The sequence below is a fragment of the Panulirus ornatus genome, chromosome 73, assembly GCF_036320965.1.
Source record: "Panulirus ornatus isolate Po-2019 chromosome 73, ASM3632096v1, whole genome shotgun sequence".
NCBI lineage: Eukaryota > Metazoa > Arthropoda > Malacostraca > Decapoda > Palinuridae > Panulirus > Panulirus ornatus.
The window spans coordinates 16,036,923-16,059,422 of NC_092296.1; the positions used below are offsets into that span (position 1 = coordinate 16,036,923).

The following is a 22,500-nucleotide window of genomic DNA, read 5'->3' on the forward strand; positions in this document are numbered from 1 at the left end:
TCCAGAGGGATTATAGTCCCTGACCTTCATTTGGTCTATATAGACCCATCCTTGTAGTGTCTGACTGCTAACGATTACAGAAATAAGTATTAAGTGTATGGGAATAATGAGACTCGAACCCATACAGTATCTGACTACAAACGATTATGAAAAGGTCTTAAGTTTGAGAATGAATTAGTAAGTACTCTTATGTCTCAGTTCTCCCCTGATTTTTGATTCTCACTGTATTTACTACAACTGGAGTAATGGCTTTGTCTATACTCAACATATGGGAGTGGTCCCACCCAGCTGCATGGAAGAAATATATATATACCTTCACAATACTGTACTGTGGTAAATAACATGTAAACATCATACCTTCACAATACTGTACTGTGGTAAATAACATGTAAACATCATACCTTCACATAACTGTACTGTGGTAAATAACATGTAAACATCATACCTTCACATAACTGTACTGTGGTAAATAACATGTAAACATCATACCTTCACATAACTGTACTGTGGTAAATAACATGTAAACATGGTATCTGTATTATCGGACAGATACACGATGCCCAAAAGTGTATTAAATATAGTTATCACGTTTTTAGGGTTTGTAACATTGCTTAAAAAAGTGTGTGGAAGAGTGGACTGGAGGAGGCACTGTTCACATCTGTGACGTGTGTCACGGCAGGACCAATAACGGAGTGTGTATTCATCCGCGCCTTCCTCATGGTTGGTCACATACAGGGCGTGTATTCATACGCGCCTTGCTTTTTTTTTTGAAAACAACTCACTAGTTCTACCTCACTATTCCAATAATGAAATGTGATTGGGATTGTTTTTTATTTAATAGTTTGTGATATGTTTTTAATTACTTAGCTCTCGAGAAATCACTTTAGCGTCTTAAGGGAACTACTTTCATCTTCGTTTGTTTGGTAAGGATCATAGAAAACGCCGGACTGGATCATAGAAAATGCCATACTGAAGAGAAAATAGTTTTATTTTTGTTTTATTTTATATTTGCGATTGAAAGAGACTGTTTGATAAATGCCATTTCTCCAGTTTGCAGTAAATACGATATTTGATTAGAATATTACAACATACACGTTTGTTGACTGTGTGTGTGTGTGTGTGTGTGTGTGTGCATTGTTCTATGGACATTTCACAAGTTGCAAATTTACGAATAGAAAATAGTTGGTGAAGTGTTCGATGTTTTGGATTATTACATCACGAGTGAAGGGTTAGGTTAGTCAGCCAGGTGAGGTAGATGATGGTGACGGTCAGGTGGTCATTGTGTGGTTGTGCAGTTTGAAACCCCCGGGGGGGGGGGGGGTAATAGACAGCAGCCTGGGTCCAGGGAATGACAGTCGACGGCCACTGAAGTGCTGGTGGTGCATATGAACGCGCACTTTCATAGAACTGGAGCGCTCCCGCCTGCCACGCAAAGGGTCCCGGGTTCGAGCCTGGTGTTGGAGGTTTGTAATATATATACATGTTCTCCAAGCTCTCTCTCCGGGCCGGCCATGGCCCAGGGTAGTTGGCTGGCTTCTGTTGCAAAGTGCGTTGGTGTAGTAGGTCTTGAAGGGTGTTGGTTTAGTTCTTAAAGTGCGTTTGTCATATCTTGCAGTGCGTTGGTGTATATATATATAATTTCTCCAACGATCTGGAGCCATTTAGAGTGCGTTAGAATAGACCTCCTTTTTTGTATATATTTTTTTGTGCGGTTCGTTGGTTTTGGGTTTGTTCGAGTGCGTTGGTAACTGTAATTCTTCTTAAAAGTGCGTCGTCTGGGCAAGTTGAGGTCCTCTAGGTGTAGTGAAAAGTGCGTTGAGCTGTGTCATTTAAAAAAGTGCGTTGGCCGGCGCAAGTGTGGTAGTAAGCGAGGGTGGTGCGGGCGGGCGGGCGCGCGCGCGCGATCTTTGTAGAGTGCGTTTAGGCAGACGAGTGTGTGTGTGTGTGTGTGTGTGTGTGTGTGTGTGTGTGATTATAAGTGCAGCGCTGTCCTCTCTCTATCTCTCTCTCAACCCATTCCCAGTCACCCCCTCCCTCTCATTGCCCATCATTTTCCTCCTCGTATTTCCGGCTCCCTCGCCTCACACCCTCTCCTCATGTGTCTTCTGTATATCACCAGCAGGGAATGAGAGGACCACACACACACACACACACACACACACACACACACACACACACACACACTTTGAATGGTCTAGTTTGAGCGTGAAATCGATATATTTGCCTGTCAAAATTAGCAGAAGTAGGAAATAACGAAATGGGTTAAAGAGTTGGGAAAATATAGGAAATTAGAAAATGGGGAAGAAGGATAGATGACAGAAATAATGAATAGCAAAATGTGGGAAAACAATAATGCCAAAAGAGGGAAAACATAGATAGTAAGGAAGTTAGCGTTATCTTTGTGTACGTAACTTGTTAAATTGTTAAGGAAATTAATTGCAGTTACCAGAAAGGGTCTCGTGTCATCACTATACTGTGGAATATATATATATATATATATATATATATATATATATATATATATATATATATATATATATATATATTATACTATTCGCCATTTCCCGCCTCAGCGACGTAGCGCTAAGAACAGAGGACTGGGCCCCTGAGGAAACATCCTCTCCCGGCCCCCTTCTCTGTTCCTTCCTTTGGAAAATTAAACAAAAAAAAAATGAGAGGGGAAGATATCCAGCCCCCCGCTCCCTTCCCTTTTAGTCGCCTTCTACGACACGCAGGGAATACATGGGAAGTATTCTTTCTCCCCTATCCCCAGGGATAATATATATATATATATATATATATATATATATATATATATATATATATATATATATATATATATATATATATATTCATTCACTTCCCCCACAAAATTCAGGAAGAAGGCAAGTATGAATATGTACATGTATATATGTATATGCCTATGTATGTATATATATGTATATGTATTGATTTGTATATGTATGTATATATGCCTGTATGGGCGTCTAGGTATGTATGTGTGTATATGCGTGGATGGGCCGTTCTTCGTCTGTTCCCTGGCGCTACCTCTCAGACGCGGGAAACGGCGATCAAGTATACCAAATATAAATGAATAACTAGATGAATAGATAGATATATTTCGTGTTTTGTTAGACACCAATATAGTGTGGACATTCCTGAATTTTGTGATGGGGGAAGTGAATTGCTGACCAGGTGTCTGTATTCCAGGGGAAAAGTGATGGCGTGTTGCTGTATCTGTTTTGTTTGTCCCTGTGTAAGAATATTTAGGTTTGGATATTTTGTTATTGTATGTTGCTTTTTTTTATTTGATGTTGAACGAAAATTTTGTCGATTTTTTCTTGGATGTTGGGAAAATGTGTCTTGTGCTTGTGCTTGTGTTTTTTTGTAGTTGTCTTTCGGAAGTGAGTGTGTGTATATGTGTGGCTCTGGCATTGTACTTGTTGGCGTCATTGGCAGTGTATTTGTTGTTGTTTGTTGTTGTTCAGGTTGTTTAGGGAGGAACTGCCTATTTGTACTGTACTGGGGGACCCCGCCCCCCCTTTCCCCCATCACTTTTCTTCATTTTGTTCCATCATGAAATGATTTTTGTCAACCTTGGTATACTCTCATCATTCCCAGACGTCACCACTTGTTTACCGTCGTCCACTGCTCTCATGTTGACACCCTGTCTGACAAGTTGATACTTAGTAAAGTGCTTTATACCCTTCTAAAGTTGATACGTATAAAAGTACTGTATATGGTTCTTAAGTTGTTACTTATAAAGGTACTTCTTGCCACCTTTTTAAGGTGATACTTATACAAGTACTTCGTGACACCTTTTTAAAGTTGATACTTAAACGCGGGATACTTATACAAGTACTTCGTGACACCTTTTTAAAGTTGATACTTAAACGCGGGAGATAGCAAATAAGTATGATAGATAAAATAAATGAATACTTATAAAAGTAGTTCTTGACACCTTTCCTGAACTGATACTTATAAAAGTAGTTCTTGACACTTTTTGTAAGTTGATACTTATAAAAGTAGTTCTTGGCTTCCTTTCTAAGAAGTTGTTACTTATAAAAGAACTTCTTGACGTCCTTTCTAAGAAGTCGATACTTATGCAGTTCTTCATCTATATAGGTAGCGTCTTGCACGAGTCCCCGCCGTAACTTCAGGTCCCCGCTTTGCATCATGCAGAAGCAGTCCCCCCACAGTCCCCACACTCCCCACCGTCCCCACAGTCCCCACCGACCTCACAGTCCCTACCGTCTCCACAGTCCCCACCGTCCCCACAGTCCCCACCGTCCCCACAGTCCCCGCCGTCTCCACCGTCCCCACAGTCCCCACCGTCTCCACCGTCCCCACAGTCCCCACAGTCCCCACCGTCTCCACCGTCCCCCACGGTCCCCACAGTCCCCACCGTCCCCACAGTCCCCACCGTCCCCACAGTCCTCACCGTTCCCACAGTACAGTCCCCACAGTCCCCATCGTCTCAAACTGATGTACAAACATGAATGGGTGATGGTCTTGGCCGTCTGTCTTGGCCCGTGTCTCTTATTGTGATGAGTGAACCTCGGATGAGTTCATCATCTCAAGATGTGATGTATATGTATGTATATTAGTTAGTTTACTGATCATGATCTTATGCTGTGGTCTTAGATGCATTTTCTGTTATCAGCCAGCAGATAACTTGCCTTCGTCATGTTTCATCAGAGATGGTTCGATGGTGATAAGTGTTTGGGTTCACTCAGGGCCTCCAAGTCCCTCTCACAGGTATTCATGTTGCGTTTTTTTCTGGTATATTTATACTGATACCGAGGTCTTCCCTTACCTCTCCCGATCATCAGTTTGAAGTTAGTTCGTGTGGCTGCGCCATATGTGTAATTATATACGCCAGTCTGTACTCACCATGACCTCAGCATTATCCGCTAACACAGTCAGTCTCTCTCTGACACGAGGAGCAACGGTCCAACGATCGAGGATTGCAGTACGCCCTGCCTCCCTCACAAGCGATTCCTGTGCCACATGATCTTTGGATCCTTTTCCAAAGATGGTTTATGATCCATAGAGGGAGTCTCCCTTCTGGTATACATAGCTGAAAATCTAATTTCTTGAACTTTTTGTGTGGGGGAAAGTGTCGTATGTGTTGTGGTGATGTAGTACATAACAACCCATCCGGCCATCTTTTTAGTGTAGATTAATGTTCACTGTGACGTAGACATGTAAGGTATTTGCCATGATTGACTTCTTTTCCACAGAGCTCATTTTGCCTTTCAGTAGATTCCCATCATGAAGTGATCATCTATGTGGTATGTCATTATCTTCCCCCGTTGTATTGCAGACCAGACACGTCAGTGGCTTGGGTTGATTTCTCTGCCTCCTCTCTTAAAAGATTGGCACGATGTGTGCAGAAGTCTTATTTATGTATTGATGGCTTTGTTTGTTCACCTGTATGTGTTTGTGCTGTTCTTTGTGGATGGATTTTGTTTGTTTACGGTCCATGGATGTCCATGTTTACTTAACGAGTGTTGTTGTTGTTGTTGTTGCAGATAGTGAGGATGGGTGAGCGACGGGGCGCGGACGCCCGGCCATGAAGAGAACCCCGAGCTGCCCGTGGCCGTCGCCCACCACCTGCCTGGCCCTCCCCCTGCTGCTGCTGCTGCTGGTGGTGGTGGCGGCGGACGGTGCCGGAGGGGCGGAGAACTCCGCTGCCGCCGCCAGCCCCACCACGACCATCACCACCACCGCCGCCACCGCCACCGCCACCAGCAGCAGCAGCGGCGGCGGGCGGCATGAGGAGTGGGCGGCGGTGGAGGGGGAGGTGGATGTCACCACACCCCAGGACACCTGCCCGGAGGACCTGTGTAAGGTGACGCAGCTGACGGACGGGGGTGGCGGGGTGCTGGCCGCCGAACCCCTGGCCGGAGCAGTCGACCTCTCGGGCAGGGCGTCCGACGTGCGGGTCAAGGTGGTCTGCCACGACCACTTGAGGATCACGTCCCTCAAAGATATCTGGCCACACTGCCTCCCGCCCTCCACCAGGATATTGTAAGTACCGCACGATGCACTCGTATGGAGTTATCCTTATTTGTTTATATCCTGATCAGGGATTGCCTCATCCACCAATCCCAGAGTCTACCAATCCAGAGTCTCTTCAATAGCTTATGACCTGTTGCAGTCGCTCCAGTCCCTAGTCTAAGTTGGGAAAGTTTTGTGTTCGATTGAGCCGACATTACTGATTCAGTAGACCTACAGCAGTTTGAGAACACGACGTCTTCCTTCACTCACTTCCTTGCTAGCCTCCTAGACTTCGTTTACTGCAGCTTAGAGAAGTGCCAGACCTCAGTGGCACTCACCTTCGAACACTTCACAGACGGTTTCCATTTGGCCAGTCATCATAACCACATCATAAACAAAACCTTCGGACTGGGGCTACATGGGGCTCGTGGCTGTCGTATTTCCTGCCCGGGAGATACCACCCACACCCCCCGTCTGCCTTGGAGGAGCCACACGGGCATCACTACGCGTAACATGCAGTGCACCGCAGGGCACCTAGATGGCGGCCGCTCTGCTGCCTCAGCCTTACCAGTCACTTCCTGAAGCACTCACACCCACGCTGGCAGTACCTAGGACGACTCCATCTTTGCCATCACTATCATCAACTCTCCTGACTACATTGCCCTTCAGCATGTCATTAACCACCTTCTGGATGGGACTACGGCTAGCGACGTCACCATCAACCACACCAAAGCTTTGGTGATGCACATCAACCAGGGCGCAGACAATATCCTGTCCCTTGACATCACACTAAGCCCTGACATCCTCCGGGTGGTCAGCAACATCAAACTTCTCAGGATGTCACTAAGAAGCGACGGTTTGAACTGGAAGTGTCATGTCGTCGCTATCATCAAATCTTCCTCATACCGCCTGTACCTTCTCCCCCGATTGAGATCACTAGGCGTCCCACCATCGTTCTCCTCACTAACACCTACACAGAGGGACCAGCTACAGGTGCTGAAAACGGCCCATCTTACACCACCACCTGCCATGATGCCCTCATCTTACACCACCACCTGCCATGATGCCCTCATCTTGCACCACCACCTGCCATGATGCCCTCATCTTACACCACCACCTGCCATGATGCCCTCATCTTACACCACCACCTGCCATGATGCCCTCATCTTACACCACCACCTGCCATGATGCCCTCATCTTACACCACCACCTGCCATGATGCCCTCATCTTACACCACCACCTGCCATGATGCCCTCATCTTACACCACCACCTGCCATGATGCCCTCATCTTGCACCACCACCTGCCATGATGCCCTCATCTTACACCACCACCTGCCATGATGCCCTCATCTTACACCACCACCTGCCATGATGCCCTCATCTTACACCACCACCTGCCATGATGCCCTCATCTTACACCACCACCTGCCATGATGCCCTCATCTTACACCACCACCTGCCATGATGCCCTCATCTTACACCACCACCTGCCATGATGCCCTCATCTTACACCACCACCTGCCATGATGCCCTCATCTTACACCACCACCTGCCATGATGCCCTCATCTTACACCACCACCTGCCATGATGCCCTCATCTTACACCACCACCTGCCATGATGCCCTCATCTTACACCACCACCTGCCATGATGCCCTCATCTTACACCACCACCTGCCATGATGCCCTCATCTTGCACCACCACCTGCCATGATGCCCTCATCTTGCACCACCACCTGCCATGATGCCCTCATCTTGCACCACCACCTGCCATGATGCCCTCATCTTACACCACCACCTGCCATGATGCCCTCATCTTGCTGACCGTCTCCACCCTCTCCCCCCCGACACCGGCAGCCCACACACACGGCAGTTTGACAATAAACTGCTCACGTCACAGACACCACCCCCCCCTACACCACGGGCCGCCGTTGTCAACATATTCAACTTATGACAATCAGAGTTCGTGTGGACAGATATAACAACAGTCCTCTACCTACCATTGTGAACTTGATCGTTGAACAAGTGCATATTTGTGCAAGTGAACTTTTCAGTTTTCTTTTAGGCTGTGCGGTATGTCAACTAATTTATTAGTGTAACTAAATTAATGTTCAGTACGACTCATTATCCATGAACCATGTATATGTATATATATATATATATATATATATATATATATATATATATATATATATATATATATTTTTTTTTTTTTTTTTTTTTTTTTTTATACTTTGTCGCTGTCTCATATATATTCCTTGTGTACCCAATATCCCTGGGGATAGGGGAGAAAGAATACTTCCCACGTATTCCCTGCGTGACGTAGAAGGCGACTAAAAGGGGAGGGAGCGGGGGGCTGGAAATCCTCCCCTCTCGTTTTTTTTTGATTTTCCAAAAGAAGGAACAGAGAACGAGGCCAGGTGAGGATATTTCCTCTGAGGCCCAGTCCTCTGTTCTTAACGCTACCTTGCTAACGCGGGAAATGGCGAATAGTATGAAAAAAAAAAAAAAATATTCCTATGAGTCCACGGAGAAAATGAAACACGAAAAGTTCCCAAGTGCACTTTCGTGTAGTAATCACATCATGAGTATTACACGAAAGTGCACTTGGGAACTTTTCGTGTTTCATTTTCCCCGTGGACTCACAGGAATATCTTGATCACGCGCACCTTAATAGAACATACAAACCTGCAACACCCAGGATCGAACCCGGGACCCCTGTGCCACAGGCGGGAATGCTACACTAGCGGTAGCATTTCCGTTTGTGGCACAGGTGTCCCGGGTTCGATCCTGGCTGTTGGAGGTTTGTATGATATATATATATATATATATATATATATATATATATATATATATATATATATATATATGTATTATCCCTGGGGATAGGGGAGAAAGAATACTTCCCACGTATTCCCTGCGTGTCGTAGAAGGCGACTAAAAGGGAAGGGAGCGGGGGGCTGGAAATCCTCCCCTCTCGTTTTTTTTTTTTTCATTTTCCAAAAGAAGGAACAGAGAAGGGGGCCAGGTGAGGATATTCCCTCAAAGGCCCAGTCCTCTGCTCTTAACGCTACCTCGCTATCGCGGGAAATGGCGAATAGTATGAAAGAAAGAAAGAAAAGATATATATATATATATATATATATATATATATATATATATATATATATATATATATATATCCAGGGAGTGGAGATGCATGACGGTTTACGGAGGTTCCACCGATGCACTTAGCGGAAAGCGTGAAGTTTGAGGGTGTATAATGTTCGGTATCCACGTCCTGCACCGCTTGCCTTCCTCGTGGCCCTCACTCCCCTGATGATGATGTGGCACCCCAGCCTGTAGTGAGGATGTGGCACCCAGCCTGTAGTGATGATGTGGCACCCACCTGTAGTGATGTGGCACCCAGCCTGTAATGATGATGATGTGGCACCCCAGCCTGTAGTGATGATGTGGCACCCACCTGTAGTGATGATGTGGCACCCAGCCTGTAGTGATGATGATGTGGCACCCCAGCCTGTAGTGATGATGATGTGGCACCCACCTGTAGTGATGATAATGTGGCACCCCAGCCTGTAGTGATGATGATGTGGCACCCAGCCTGTAGTGATGTGGCACCCAGCCTGTTGTGATGATGATATGGCACCCCAGCCTGTAGTGATGATGTGGCACCCAGCCTGTATTGATGATGATGTGGCACCCAGTCCGTAGTGATGATGCGGCACCCACCTGTAGTGATGATGATGTGGCATCCCAGCCTGTAGTGATGATGTGGCACCCAGCCTGTAGTGGTGTGGCACCCCAGCCTGTAGTGATGTGGTACCTACGCGTAGTGATGATGATGATGATGTGGCATTAGTGATGATGTAGGACCCACCCTGTCGTGATGTGGGATTCACCCCTAATTTGAGAGAGAGAGAGAGAGAGAGAGAGAGAGAGAGAGAGAGAGTCGGGTGTAGGGAGCAAGGGGTAGGTCATGAGGTAGCGTAGTACGGAGCATGATGAGGTTGGTTGAAAAATGAGGCGGTGAAGATGATTATGAGGTGAATACATAATAGGTAAAGCAATGAGAGCAGGAAAGAGTGAGGGAATGGTGATAAAAGAACGAGAAAATAGTGATGATATAGGAAGAAGAGAGACGAGGGTTAGGTTAAGCAAAAGGTCTCACGAAGACACAGGTATGGTCTGTCCTGCTTTACTGTGGTCAGAGTTTCCTAGGTGTGTGTGTGTGTGTGTGTGTGTGTGTGTGTTTAATGAACAAATTACACACATAATCTGTAAAAAAATATACGGTAGACATTACATACATAATATATAACACATATTTCCATTACACATTTCCATGAACGAAAGTGGCCTTTTTTGTCTTTTCCTGGCGCTACCTCGCTGAAGCGGGGGTGGCGATGGTGTTTTCTGTGGGGCGGAATAGTGCCAGGAATGGATGAAGGCAAGTGAGTATGAATGTGTGTGTGTGTGTGTGTGTGTGTGTAAGTATATGTTGATATGTATGTGTGTATATGTGCGTATGTGGGCGTTATGTACATATTTGTTATATGAGTGGATGGGCCATTCTTCTGTTTCCTGGCGCTACCTCGCTGACGCAGGGAAACAGATTATTATATATATATATATATATATATATATATATATATATATATATATATGTGTGTGTGTGTGTGTGTGTGTGTGTGTTTTAATGAACAAATTACATATGTACATATGTAATTTGTTTTATATATATGAGTTTGAATGGAGAAAAACTGGAGGAAGTGAAGTGTTTTAGATATCTGGGAGTGGATCTGGCAGCGGATGGAACCATGGAAGCGGAAGTGGATCATAGGGTGGGGGAGGGGGCGAAAATTCTGGGAGCCTTGAAGAATGTGTGGAAGTCGAGAACATTATCTCGGAAAGCAAAAATGGGTATGTTTGAAGGAATAGTGCTTCCAACAATGTTGTATGGTTGCGAGGCGTGGGCTATGGATAGAGTTGTGCGCAGGAGGATGGATGTGCTGGAAATGAGATGTTTGAGGACAATGTGTGGTGTGAGGTGGTTTGATCGAGTAAGTAACGTAAGGGTAAGAGAGATGTGTGGAAATAAAAAGAGCGTGGTTGAGAGAGCAGAAGAGGGTGTTTTGAAATGGTTTGGGCACATGGAGAGAATGAGTGAGGAAAGATTGACCAAGAGGATATATGTGTCGGAGGTGGAGGGAACAGGAGAAGAGGGAGACCAAATTGGAGGTGGAAAGATGGAGTGAAAAAGATTTTGTGTGATCGGGGCCTGAACATGCAGGAGGGTGAAAGGAGGGCAAGGAATAGAGTGAATTGGAGCGATGTGGTATACCGGGGTTGACGTGCTGTCAGTGGATTGAATCAAGGCATGTGAAGCGTCTGGGGTAAACCATGGAAAGCTGTGTAGGTATGTATATTTGCGTGTGTGGACGTATGTATATACATGTGTATGGGGGTGGGTTGGGCCATTTCTTTCGTCTGTTTCCTTGCGCTACCTCGCAAACGCGGGAGACAGCGACAAAGCAAAAAAAAAAAAAAAAAAAAATATATATATATATATATATATATATATATATATATATATATATATATATATATATATATATATATTGCAATAACGTCACAGCGATGACAGGGATGTAGATATTTGCAGATAACCCCACAAGGAAAAGGGGATACGAGTCCCTAGTGCACTTTCGTGTCATATTCATCTCCTTCGTGTTAGCGTTGTATTAATCATACAAAACATGGGCTGTAGGGAGGGTGCCCAGCTCGCACCCTCTTGCGACACTTTGTAAAAGATGATTGCAGTTTAATGAGTTAGGATGGCTCGGGAAATGGTAGGGGGAAAGAAGGAAAAAAAAAAAAAAAGAGTATAGAGAATACCTGTGCTTCAGCCACACGTCATCATCATCATCATCAATTTCAGGATTTTTAACCATCTCGGTCCGTCCGTTAATTACCACCGTACCCTCCTGGTACAGGGGGAAAACGTAACGTACCAGAGGGAGGAAGAGGTGATGGACTGTCGGGTTGGAGGAGGAGGGGAGGAGGAGGGAGGAGGAAATATTGGAGTTGAGTAAGATTGTGTGAGCGTCCTTGACGGAGGAGGAGGTAGATCCGGTCCCCTCCTGGGCAGACCAAGGGTCGTCTGTAGCTACGTCCTGTATGATGAGGTCTTCACATACAGCACACCACCTCTCCTGTTATTATTATTATTATTATTGTTATTATTATTATTATTATTATTATTATTATTATTATTATTATTGTTATTGGTAGTTGGTAGTAGCTGGATCACAGAAGAGCTGACACTGTACAACGAATGTGGCTGATGCACAAGGAAGCTGTTATGTCTGTTATGTGATGTGTAATGTGATTATGTACCACAGTTTTCACATAGAGGCATTGAGGGTTGGACAGGATGCAAGCACATTATGTATACATACATATACATACCCATGGGGATATGTATACGTATGTATACATATGCATATGTATACATATTTCATCCTTGGGGATAGGGGAGAAAGAATACTTCCCACGTATTTCCTGCGTGTCGTAGAAGGCGACTAAAAGGGAAGGGAGCGGGGGGCTGGAAATCCTCTCCTCTCGTTTTTTAATTTTCCAATAGAAGGAACAGAGAAGGTGGCCAAGTGAGGATATTCCTCTAAGGCTGAGTCCTCTGTTCTCAACACTACCTCGCTAATGCGAGAAATGGCGAATAGTATGAAAATACTAAGAGCAAGGTTATTAGGTACAGTAGGGTTGAGGGTCAAGTCAATTGGGAGGTGAGTTTGAATGGAGAAAAACTGGAGGAAGTGAAGTGTTTTAGATATCTGGGAGTGGATCTGGCAGCGGATGGAACCATGGAAGCGGAAGTGGATCATAGGGTGGGGGAGGGGGCGAAAATTCTGGGGGCCTTGAAGAATGTGTGGAAGTCGAGAACATTATCTCGGAAAGCAAAAATGGGTATGTATGAAGGAATAGTGGTTCCAACAATGTTGTATGGTTGCGAGGCGTGGGCTATGGATAGAGTTGTGCGCAGGAGGATGGATGTGCTGGAAATGAGATGTTTGAGGACAATGTGTGGTGTGAGGTGGTTTGATCGAGTGAGTAACGTAAGGGTAAGAGAGATGTGTGGAAATAAAAAGAGCGTGGTTGAGAGAGCAGAAGAGGGTGTTTTGAAGTGGTTTGGGCACATGGAGAGAATGAGTGAGGAAAGATTGACCAAGAGGATATATGTGTCGGAGGTGGAGGGAACGAGGAGAAGAGGGAGACCAAATTGGAGGTGGAAAGATGGAGTGAAAAAGATTTTGTGTGATCGGGGCCTGAACATGCAGGAGGGTGAAAGGAGGGCAAGGAATAGAGTGAATTGGAGCGATGTGGTATACCGGGGTTGACGTGCTGTCAGTGGATTGAATCAAGGCATGTGAAGCGTCTGGGGTAAACCATGGAAAGCTGTGTAGGTATGTATATTTGCGTGTGTGGACGTGTATATGTACATGTGTATGGGGGGGGGGGGGTTGGGCCATTTCTTTCGTCTGTTTCCTTGCGCTACCTCGCTAACGCGGGAGACAGCGACAAAGTATAAAAAAAAAAAAAAAATATATATATATATATATATATATATATATATATATATATATATATATATATATATATATATATATAATCATTATCATATTTCGTGGGCAGCGGAAGATAACAGGAAATACGAAAAGCCTTTTGGATAAAGTATTTCATTTCGATTCAGGAATATATAAAAATCGTGAAGGCCTTAATATCCTTTGTGAGTTATGACTTCATTATAGATTGTGGCTGAAATATGTTTATTTGGTGAGAGAGAGAGAGAGGGAGAGGCGAAAACTTTTTAAAGTACGATCCTAGACTCTCTCTCTCTCTCTCTCTCTCTCTCTCTCTCTCTCTCTCTCTCTCTCTCTCTCTCTCTCTCTTCGTCTGTTAGTGTGTGTGTGTGTGTGTGTGTGTGTGTGTGTACAGCTGCTGCTGCTGTTATTTAACTGAAGATGCATTGAAATAATTGCCCGCCAGAGCTGGAAATGTACTGAGAAAGTACACTCTCCAGAGCCAGTAGGGGCTGATGAAGGAGGAAGGGGGAGAGGGGGGGTTTAAACAGACCATCTTGATACAGACACTGCTGGAGGTATGGCAGTGTTACCAATCTTCAGCCAGACACTGCGGGGGTTGGCAGTGTTACCAATCTTCAGCCAGACACTGTGGGGGTTGGCAGTGTTACCAATCTTCAGCCAGACACTGTGGAGGTGTGGCAGTGTTACCAATCTTCAGCCAGACACTGTGGAGGTGTGGCAGTGTTACCAATCTTCAGCCAGACACTGTGGGGGTTGGCAGTGTTACCAATCTTCAGCCAGACACTGTGGGGGTTGGCAGTGTTACCAATCTTCAGCCAGACACTGCGGGGGTTGGCAGTGTTACCAATCTTCAGCCAGACACTGTGGAGGTGTGGCAGTGTTACCAATCTTCAGCCAGACACTGTGGGGGTTGGCAGTGTTACCAATCTTCAGCCAGACACTGTGGGGGTTGGCAGTGTTACCAATCTTCAGCCAGACACTGTGGGGGTTGGCAGTGTTACCAATCTTCAGCCAGACACTGTGGGGGTTGGCAGTGTTACCAATCTTCAGCCAGACACTGTGGGGGTTGGCAGTGTTACCAATCTTCAGCCAGACACTGTGGGGGTTGGCAGTGTTACCAATCTTCAGCCAGACACTGTGGGGGTTGGCAGTGTTACCAATCTTCAGCCAGACACTGTGGGGGTTGGCAGTGTTACCAATCTTCAGCCAGACACTGTGGGGGTTGGCAGTGTTACCAATCTTCAGCCAGACACTGTGGGGGTTGGCAGTGGTCTGATCAATGATGATCATCGGGGCTGTGTTGGGGTCTCGGGTGTCTACTGCAACACCTCGGGCAGGTCTGGAAGTTCCAGTGGTGACGGACTGCAACTTGGGTCGAGGGATCTTACCTGGTGACGGTGGCGGGGATGGAGCTGTGTTCCTGAGCTGCTCCGGGAGAGTTTGTGTGGTGGCTAGGGAGGAGGTACTAGGTGTGTGTCGGGAGTATGGAGGTCGTGGCGACGGTCTGGAGTTCACATACAGGGAGTCCAAGTGTCTTGTCTCGAGGGGGAACGTACAGATGATAGCTGGAGGATATGATGGTGTTGACGTGATCCTTCCAGTCCAATTTATCGTCCAGGGTGACGCCGAGAACCTTGGTGTGTGTGTGTGTGTGTGTGTGTGTGTGTGTGTGTGTGTGTGTGTGTGTTCAGAATATTAGTTGCTGGTATATAGAAATTGCCGAGCTGTCAAATGAATTGGGACACAGGATTATGAGGGCTTAGGATGTGTGCGTTTATTTTTTTTTTTTTTTTTCAAATCTAGAGTTTTAAGGGGAGGAAGAGATGCAGGGAGAGGGAGGACGAGGTGTAGGGAGAGAGGATCAGGTGCAGGGAGGGAGAGTATAAGGTTTAGTGAGAGAGGATAAGGTGTAGGGAGGGAGACAGAGGGTCAGGGATGTGGTGAGGATCAGCTGTGCTCAGAGAGGATTTGACTCCTTCTAAAGGCTTGGGATCATCCTTGTTGAAGGAAGTAGTCGTTTAGGAGTGACCAGGATCCGTGTTGTGTTGTGGAGAGGGGACGACTGTACAGGGGATCGGGCAGAGCCCATGTGAAAGGAGGATTAGACCATGAAGAAGGACTCGGATTAGCACTGGCAAGAGAGGATTAGCCAAGATGGCGAGCCAGCGAAAATTCAAGAGTGGATTAGAGGTCGAGCAACGTGGACGAGCCTTGTGAAGAGAGGAATAGACCGGGAATCATTGACGGAACCAACTTTGATGTGACAATTTTTTTTTTTTTTTCGATTTCGGGAAGAGATGTTTTCCTGTGAGAGCTGCGCTGCCGTACGCACGAGGGGAGAGACGGGCGATGGTGTTATCGCCGGTAAATAGAGGGGGAGGTGGGGGGTCAGAACTGGTCGGGGGACTCACGGAAGTGAAGACGGCAAGGGAACGGGACACGTAGATTGATGGTGTTTGAGGAGGCGGTGTACATGTGTCTGTGTGCAGACACTGGAGGGGTAAGTGACTGCAGTGTACTCCCATGTCTTGTAGAACAACAACAACAACAACAACATCATCAACAACAACAACAACAACAGGAACAACACGGTGCTTTGGTGGGTCAAGGCCAGAGGTGACGTAGCCCAGGGTAAGGCTAGGCCGGAGCTGCAAGGTTAGGTTGGGTTAGGTAGGTTCTGGGTGGCAGGAGTCCCGCGGTGCTGGCGTGGATGCACGGGGTGAGGCAGCAGGTCGTGAGTGACGACCACCAAGTGATGATGGTCGTGAAGCTTCTGTAATGAGAGGGATAGATGGCACGTATTGCTGTCTTCTGTGGCTGCTGCTGCCGGCGCCTGTTGTACTTGTGCCACAAGGACCTCCCAGGTCCTCGTGTATTTCCGGCTTCCTCTCGAGACGGACGGTGGCGAATTGCGGTGCGAGGCCTGCCGAAGTGGAGGGCGGAGCAAGAGCCGCCCAGCAGGGACACGCCGAGAAGGATTGGCGTACCTGGTGGTGGTGGACCACTGCTGACGGAGGAGGTGTCCCAAATTATGGCGTCACATGACCCTTCAGGTGCCGGGATGGCGCCCTTGTGTGAGCTGCCTGACGTGACTGGCCTTCTGTTGCTGCCCTGGGGATTGGAGGGAGGTGACCAGGTCAGGAGGGAGGTCCTAGGGAGGGGAAGATGACCCCATTTGGGAATTGGAGTTCAGAAGACGGCGAGGCGTTCGTCCCAAGGTTTCTTAGGTCGTAAGTCTCAGGATCTGACCTCACCCCTGCTGGTGGTCTGTGGAAGGTAGAGGTCAGGTCATTTGCCCAGTGCGGTCGTCGCAGTGACCAAGTGCGACATCCTGAGTCACTGGGTTCGAGGCCCAGCACTCGAGGACGACCATTCAGGCCAGTAGAGGCTGAAGGGTCTTGTTCGAACTGCAGCCTTCAAGGTGTATTGAGTGTAAACTGTACGTGAAGGCAGTTTACAGGGTGTAGGTGTAGTGTACGTAGGTGTAAGAGGGTGTAGGTGTATTGTACGTGGGTATAGGAGGGTGTAGGTGTAGTGTACGTAGGTGTAGGAGGGTATAGGTGTATTGTACGTGGGTATAGGAGGGTATAGGTGTAGTGTGCGTGGGTGTAGAAGGGTTTAGGTGTAGTGTACGTGGGTGTATGAGGGTGTAGTGTTGTGTACGTGGGTGTAGAATGGTTTAGGTGTAGTGTACGTGGGTGTATGAGGGTGTAGTGTTGTGTACGTGGGTGTAGAAGGGTGTAGGTGTAGTGTAGGACGGTGTATGTCTCGTGTACTTGGGTGTAGAAGGGTGTAGGTGTAGTGTCCGTGGGGTGTAGGAGGGTGTAGGTGTAGTTTGCGTGGGTGTAGGAGGGTGTAGGTGTAGTGTACGTGGGTGTATGAGGGTGTAGGTGTTGTGTACGTGAGTGTAGGAAGGTGTAGGTGTTGTGTACGTGGGTGTAGGAGGGTATGGGTGTAGTGTACATTGGTGTAGGAGGGTGAAGGTGTAGTATACGTGGGTTTAGGAGGTTGGGCGGTGGCTTGAGTGGCTGGTGGGAGGAGAGAGAGAGAGAGAGAGAGAGAGAGAGAGAGAGAGAGAGAGAGAGAGAGAGAGGGTGCTGGACGGAGGTAGGGGGTGGGGGGGGGGAGCAGTCCGCGGCACACTTTCTGACAAACGACTTTGTAAACATTCTTGTACCACGCCCACACGCCTGCCACGCCCCAGCCCTACCGCGCCAGACGCCGGCACGACCAGCAGGAGGGAGAGAGGAAGGAAGGAAGGAGGGAGGAGGAAGAGGAGGAGGAGGAGGAGGAGGAAGTCAGTTAAGGCGAGTTAAGCGAGGTGAAGTGGGAGGATGGACGAGGGAGTCTTGGTGGGAGGAGGAAGACTGGCAGTAGAGGGTATGGAGGCAAGACGTGAGGGGGATGGGGGAAAGATCCAAGACTGAATGGAAGAGAAGAGAAGAGAAGAGAAGAGAAGAGAAGAGAGAGAGAAAGAGAGAGAGGTGGAAGGGAAGGGAACGTTAGTGAACAGTTGATAGTCTGCTGTAGGAAGGGGCAGGTGTTGGGGCGAGAAGATAGTGGTGGTGGTGTTGATGTGGGAGGAAGAGGATGATAATTATAATGTGGGAGGGAGAGGGTGATGATGATGATGTGGGAGGGAGAGGATGATGATGGTGTCGGAGGGAGAGGATGATGATGGTGTGGGAGGGAGAGGATGATGATGGTGTGGGAGGGAGAGGATGATAATGATGTGGGAGGGAGAGGGTGATGATGATGATGTGGGAGGGAGAGGATGATGATGATGATGATGATGATGTGGGAGGGAGAGGATGATAATGATGATGATCTGGGAGGGAGGATGATGATGGTGTGGGAGGGAGAGGATGATGATGGTGTGGGAGGGAGAGGATGATGATGATGATGTGGGAGGGAGAGGATGATGATGATGATGTGGGAGGGAGAGGATGATGATGATGTAGGAGGGAGAGGATGATGATGATGATGTGGGAGGGAGATGATGATGATGATGATGTGGGAGGGAGAGGATGATGATGATGTGGGAGGGCGAGGATGATGATGATGTGGGAGGGAGTGGATGATGATGATGTAGGAGGGAGAGGATGATGATGATGATGATGTGGGAGGGAGAGGATGATGATGATGATGTAGGAGGGAGAGGATGATGATGATGTGGGAGGGAGAGGATGATGATGATGTGGGAGGGACAGGATGATGATGCTGTGGGAGGGAGAGGATAATGATGATGATGTGGGAGGGAGAAGATGATGATGATGTGGGAGGGAGAGGATGATGATGGTGATGATGATGTGGGAGGGAGAGGATGATGATGATGATGTAGGAGGGAGAGGATGATGATGATGTGGGAGGGAGAGGATGATGATGATGTGGGAGGGAGAGGATGATGATGATGTGGGAGGGAGAGGATGATGATGCTGTGGGAGGGAGAGGATGATGATGATGATGTGGGAGGGAGAAGATGATGATGATGTGGGAGGGATAGGATGATGATGGTGATGATGTGGGAGGGAGAGGATGATGATGATGGTGTATGAGGGAGAGGAGGATGATGATGTGGGAGGGAGAGGATGATGATGATGATGTGGGAGGGAGAGGATGATGATGATGTAGGAGGGAGAGGATGATGATGATGTAGGAGGGAGAGGATGATGATGATGTGGGAGATGATGATGATGATGATGATGTAGGAGGGAGAGGATGATGATGATGATGTGGGAGGGAGAGGATGATGATGATGATGATGTGGGAGGGAGAGGAGGATGATGATGATGTGGGAGGGAGATGATGATGATGATGATGTGGGAGGGAGATGATGATGATTTGGGAGGGAGAGGATGATGATGATGGTGTATGAGGGAGGGAGAGGATGATGATGATGTGGGAGGGAGAGGATGATGATGATGATGTGGGAGGGAGAGGATGATGATGATGATGATGTGGTAGGGAGAGGATGATGATGATGTGGGAGGGAGAAGATGATGATGGTGATGATGTAGGAGGGAGAGGATGATGATGATGTGGGAGAGGATGATGATGATGATGTGGGAGGGAGAGGATGATGATGATGATGATGTGGGAGGGAGAGGATGATGATGATGATGATGTGGGAGGGAGTGGATGATGATGATGATGTGGGAGGGAGAGGAGGATGATGATGATGATGTGGGAGGGAGAGGATGATGATGATGTAGGAGGGAGAGGATGATGATGATGTGGGAGGGAGAGGATGATGATGATGATGATGATGTGGGAGGGAGAGGATGATGATGGTGATGATGTGGGAGGGAGAGGATGATGATGATGGTGTATGAGGGAGGGAGAGGATAATGATGATGTGGGAGGGAGAGGATGATGATGATGTGGGAGGGAGAGGATGATGATGATGATGATGTCGTAGGGAGAGGATGATGATGATGTGGGAGGGAGATGATGATGGTGATGATGTAGGAGGGAGAGGATGATGATGATGTGGGAGAGGATGATGATGGTGATGTGGGAGGGAGAGGATGATGATGATGATGATGTAGGAGGGAGAGGATGATGATGATGTAGGAGGGAGAGGATGATGATGATGTGGGAGGGAGAGGATGATGATGATGATGTGAGAGGGAGAGGATGGTGATGATGATGTAGGAGGGAGAAGATGATGATGATGTAGGAGGGAGAGGATGATGATGATGTAGGAGGGAGAGGATGATGATGATGATGTGGGAGGGAGAGGATGATGATGATGATGATGTAGGAGGGAGAGGATGATGATGTGGGAGGGAGAGGATGATGATGATGATGTTTGAGAGGATGATGATGATGATGTGGGAGGGAGAGGATGATGATGATATGGGAGGGAGGGGATATGATGATGATGATGGAAGAGTGAACGTAATGACGTTGCTGAGAGTGACGGAGTATAAGATATGATTACTATGCAAGGAGTCGATGTAGATGGTGATGGTGATGATGGTGGTGATGATGGTGATAATGGTGATGGTAGGGAAGGGGGAGATCCTGCCTGGTGCCTGGCCTCCAATTAGCGGGGCTGACGTCACCCGTGGCGGCCGAGGCATCGAACCCGGCTGTTGATGGAGGACGGGCCGGCGGGCGGGAGTGTTATGGTTCTCGTTACCCCAGCAGCTTCAACCCGCGCCCTTCTGCCACACCTCTTCTTCGCCTCACATGTCTCTCCCTTGCTCCCACGCCTCTTCCTCGCTTCCCACGCCTTTTCTTTACCCCACACGCCTCTCCCTCGCTCCTCACGGCTCTTCCTCGCCTCACACGCCTCTCCCTCGTTCCCCGCGCCTTGTCCGGCCACGCCACGCCACGCCTCTCTCACGGGGCAATAAACAGGCCATCCTCCTCCGGCAGAGTTCACCAGCCGATCATCAACAAACACGGAAGGGTTGTCACACACGGCAGCCCGCCTCCCACACCCGGCCTGCCGCGTTTGTTGACATGGAACAGCTGATCATGTCGGGGGAGAGGCCATCTTGTGACGTCATGGTAAACATGGCGCACGTGTGTGTGTGTCTCGGGGGTTTGACGGGCCGGGGTCGTGGGTGTTTGTTGTCTGTTAGTTCAGGCGGATGAGCACCTCGTCTGTGTCAAGTTGGTGAAGAGGAGGAGGAGGGGTTGGGGCAGGCTGTAGGGGAGGGAGGGAGGGAGGAGGGGTAGTGAAGGTGTGTGGGTAAAGGCACGGGGGGTGAGGTGAGGTGGGCGGGCTTGGGAGGAGGGGTAACCTTTGATGCCTCCGTCCTGAGCGGCCGGGTTTAAAAGGTTTATTCTGAGGGCGCCTCTCACACCTGCTGGAGCCATCACGTCCTGCCGCACAGGGGGAAGGGGCCCCTCTTCCCCTGAGTGGTGGCGTCGTGAACCTAAACAGCCACTGTCATTCTGTTACCCAGGAGGTAAGGCACTTCCTAAGTGGTCTCATGAACTTAAACAGCCACTGACAGTTTGTTACCCAGACGGTAAGGCCTTTGTACGTGCCATCATGAACCTAAACAGCCACTGTCGATCCAGTAGGCAGGCGTCTCGTGGTCTGCCGATGTGTTTCTCGCCAAGTGGGTGTTGCAAAGGTGGTCGGCTGTCTTCGCCACGACAATTTTTTTTTTTTCATTTTGATGTGATTTTTCTCTCGTATTCAGATTCATACGATGCGTTAATGGTCCTCCTCAGTGTAACGGCTAGCGTTCCCGGCCGTGACGCATTCACGGGCCAGCCCAGGGTCGAGCGCATAGGTTCGAATCCTGGCTGCGGCGGTCGGTCCACAGTCAACCCAGCTGTTCATCCACCCATCCTTCGTCAGGTTACCACAGGGGGGGGGGGGGGGTCGTCCCCCGTCGGTGACAGTGTGTCTTGTGATATCAACCTAGAGAGAGAGAGAGAGAGAGAGAGAGAGAGAGAGAGAGAGAGGGAGAGAGAGAGAGAGGCTGGAGCAGTAGACCCATCCACCCCCCTCCTTGTGGTGGTGTGTCAGCCATCACTGATATTCTCTCTCTCTCTCTCTCTCTCTCTCTCTCTCTCTCTCTCTCTCTCTCTCTCTCTCTCTCTCTCATCCCCGAGGGTTAGTGACCAGCAAAACCCACCCCTCCTCCTCAACGCCTTCATCTGGAGTCTCAACAAACAACCCTAGGAGGAAGGAAGGAAGGAGGGAAGGAAGGTTTGGACAAGACTGAGAGAAGGTGGAGGGGAGGCAGGAAGGAGATGGGGAGAGGAGAGATGGAGGGGAGAGACACGAGGCCGGCCCCCACCCTCAGGGGTGTACACACACACACACACACACACACACACGTGTCAGGAGAGGATGACAGCCCCCATAGAACCCGCGCTGAGAGAGAGAGAGAGAGAGAGAGAGAGAGA

At 48.1% G+C, this 22,500-nt stretch overlaps 1 protein-coding gene across 6 annotated transcripts in view; it reads left to right on the forward strand.

Moving 5' to 3' along the window:
* LOC139748197 (uncharacterized) overlaps positions 1–22,500 on the forward strand; it is a 588,267-nt gene that overhangs the window by 77,770 nt on the left and 487,997 nt on the right. For all 6 annotated transcript variants that reach the window (XM_071661016.1, XM_071661020.1, XM_071661021.1 and 3 more), the window contains one exon: positions 5,535–6,033. In XM_071661016.1, coding sequence (XP_071517117.1) covers positions 5,576–6,033 — 458 coding nt within the window. In that variant the 5' untranslated portion in view covers positions 5,535–5,575. The remainder of the gene's footprint in view (positions 1–5,534; positions 6,034–22,500) is intronic.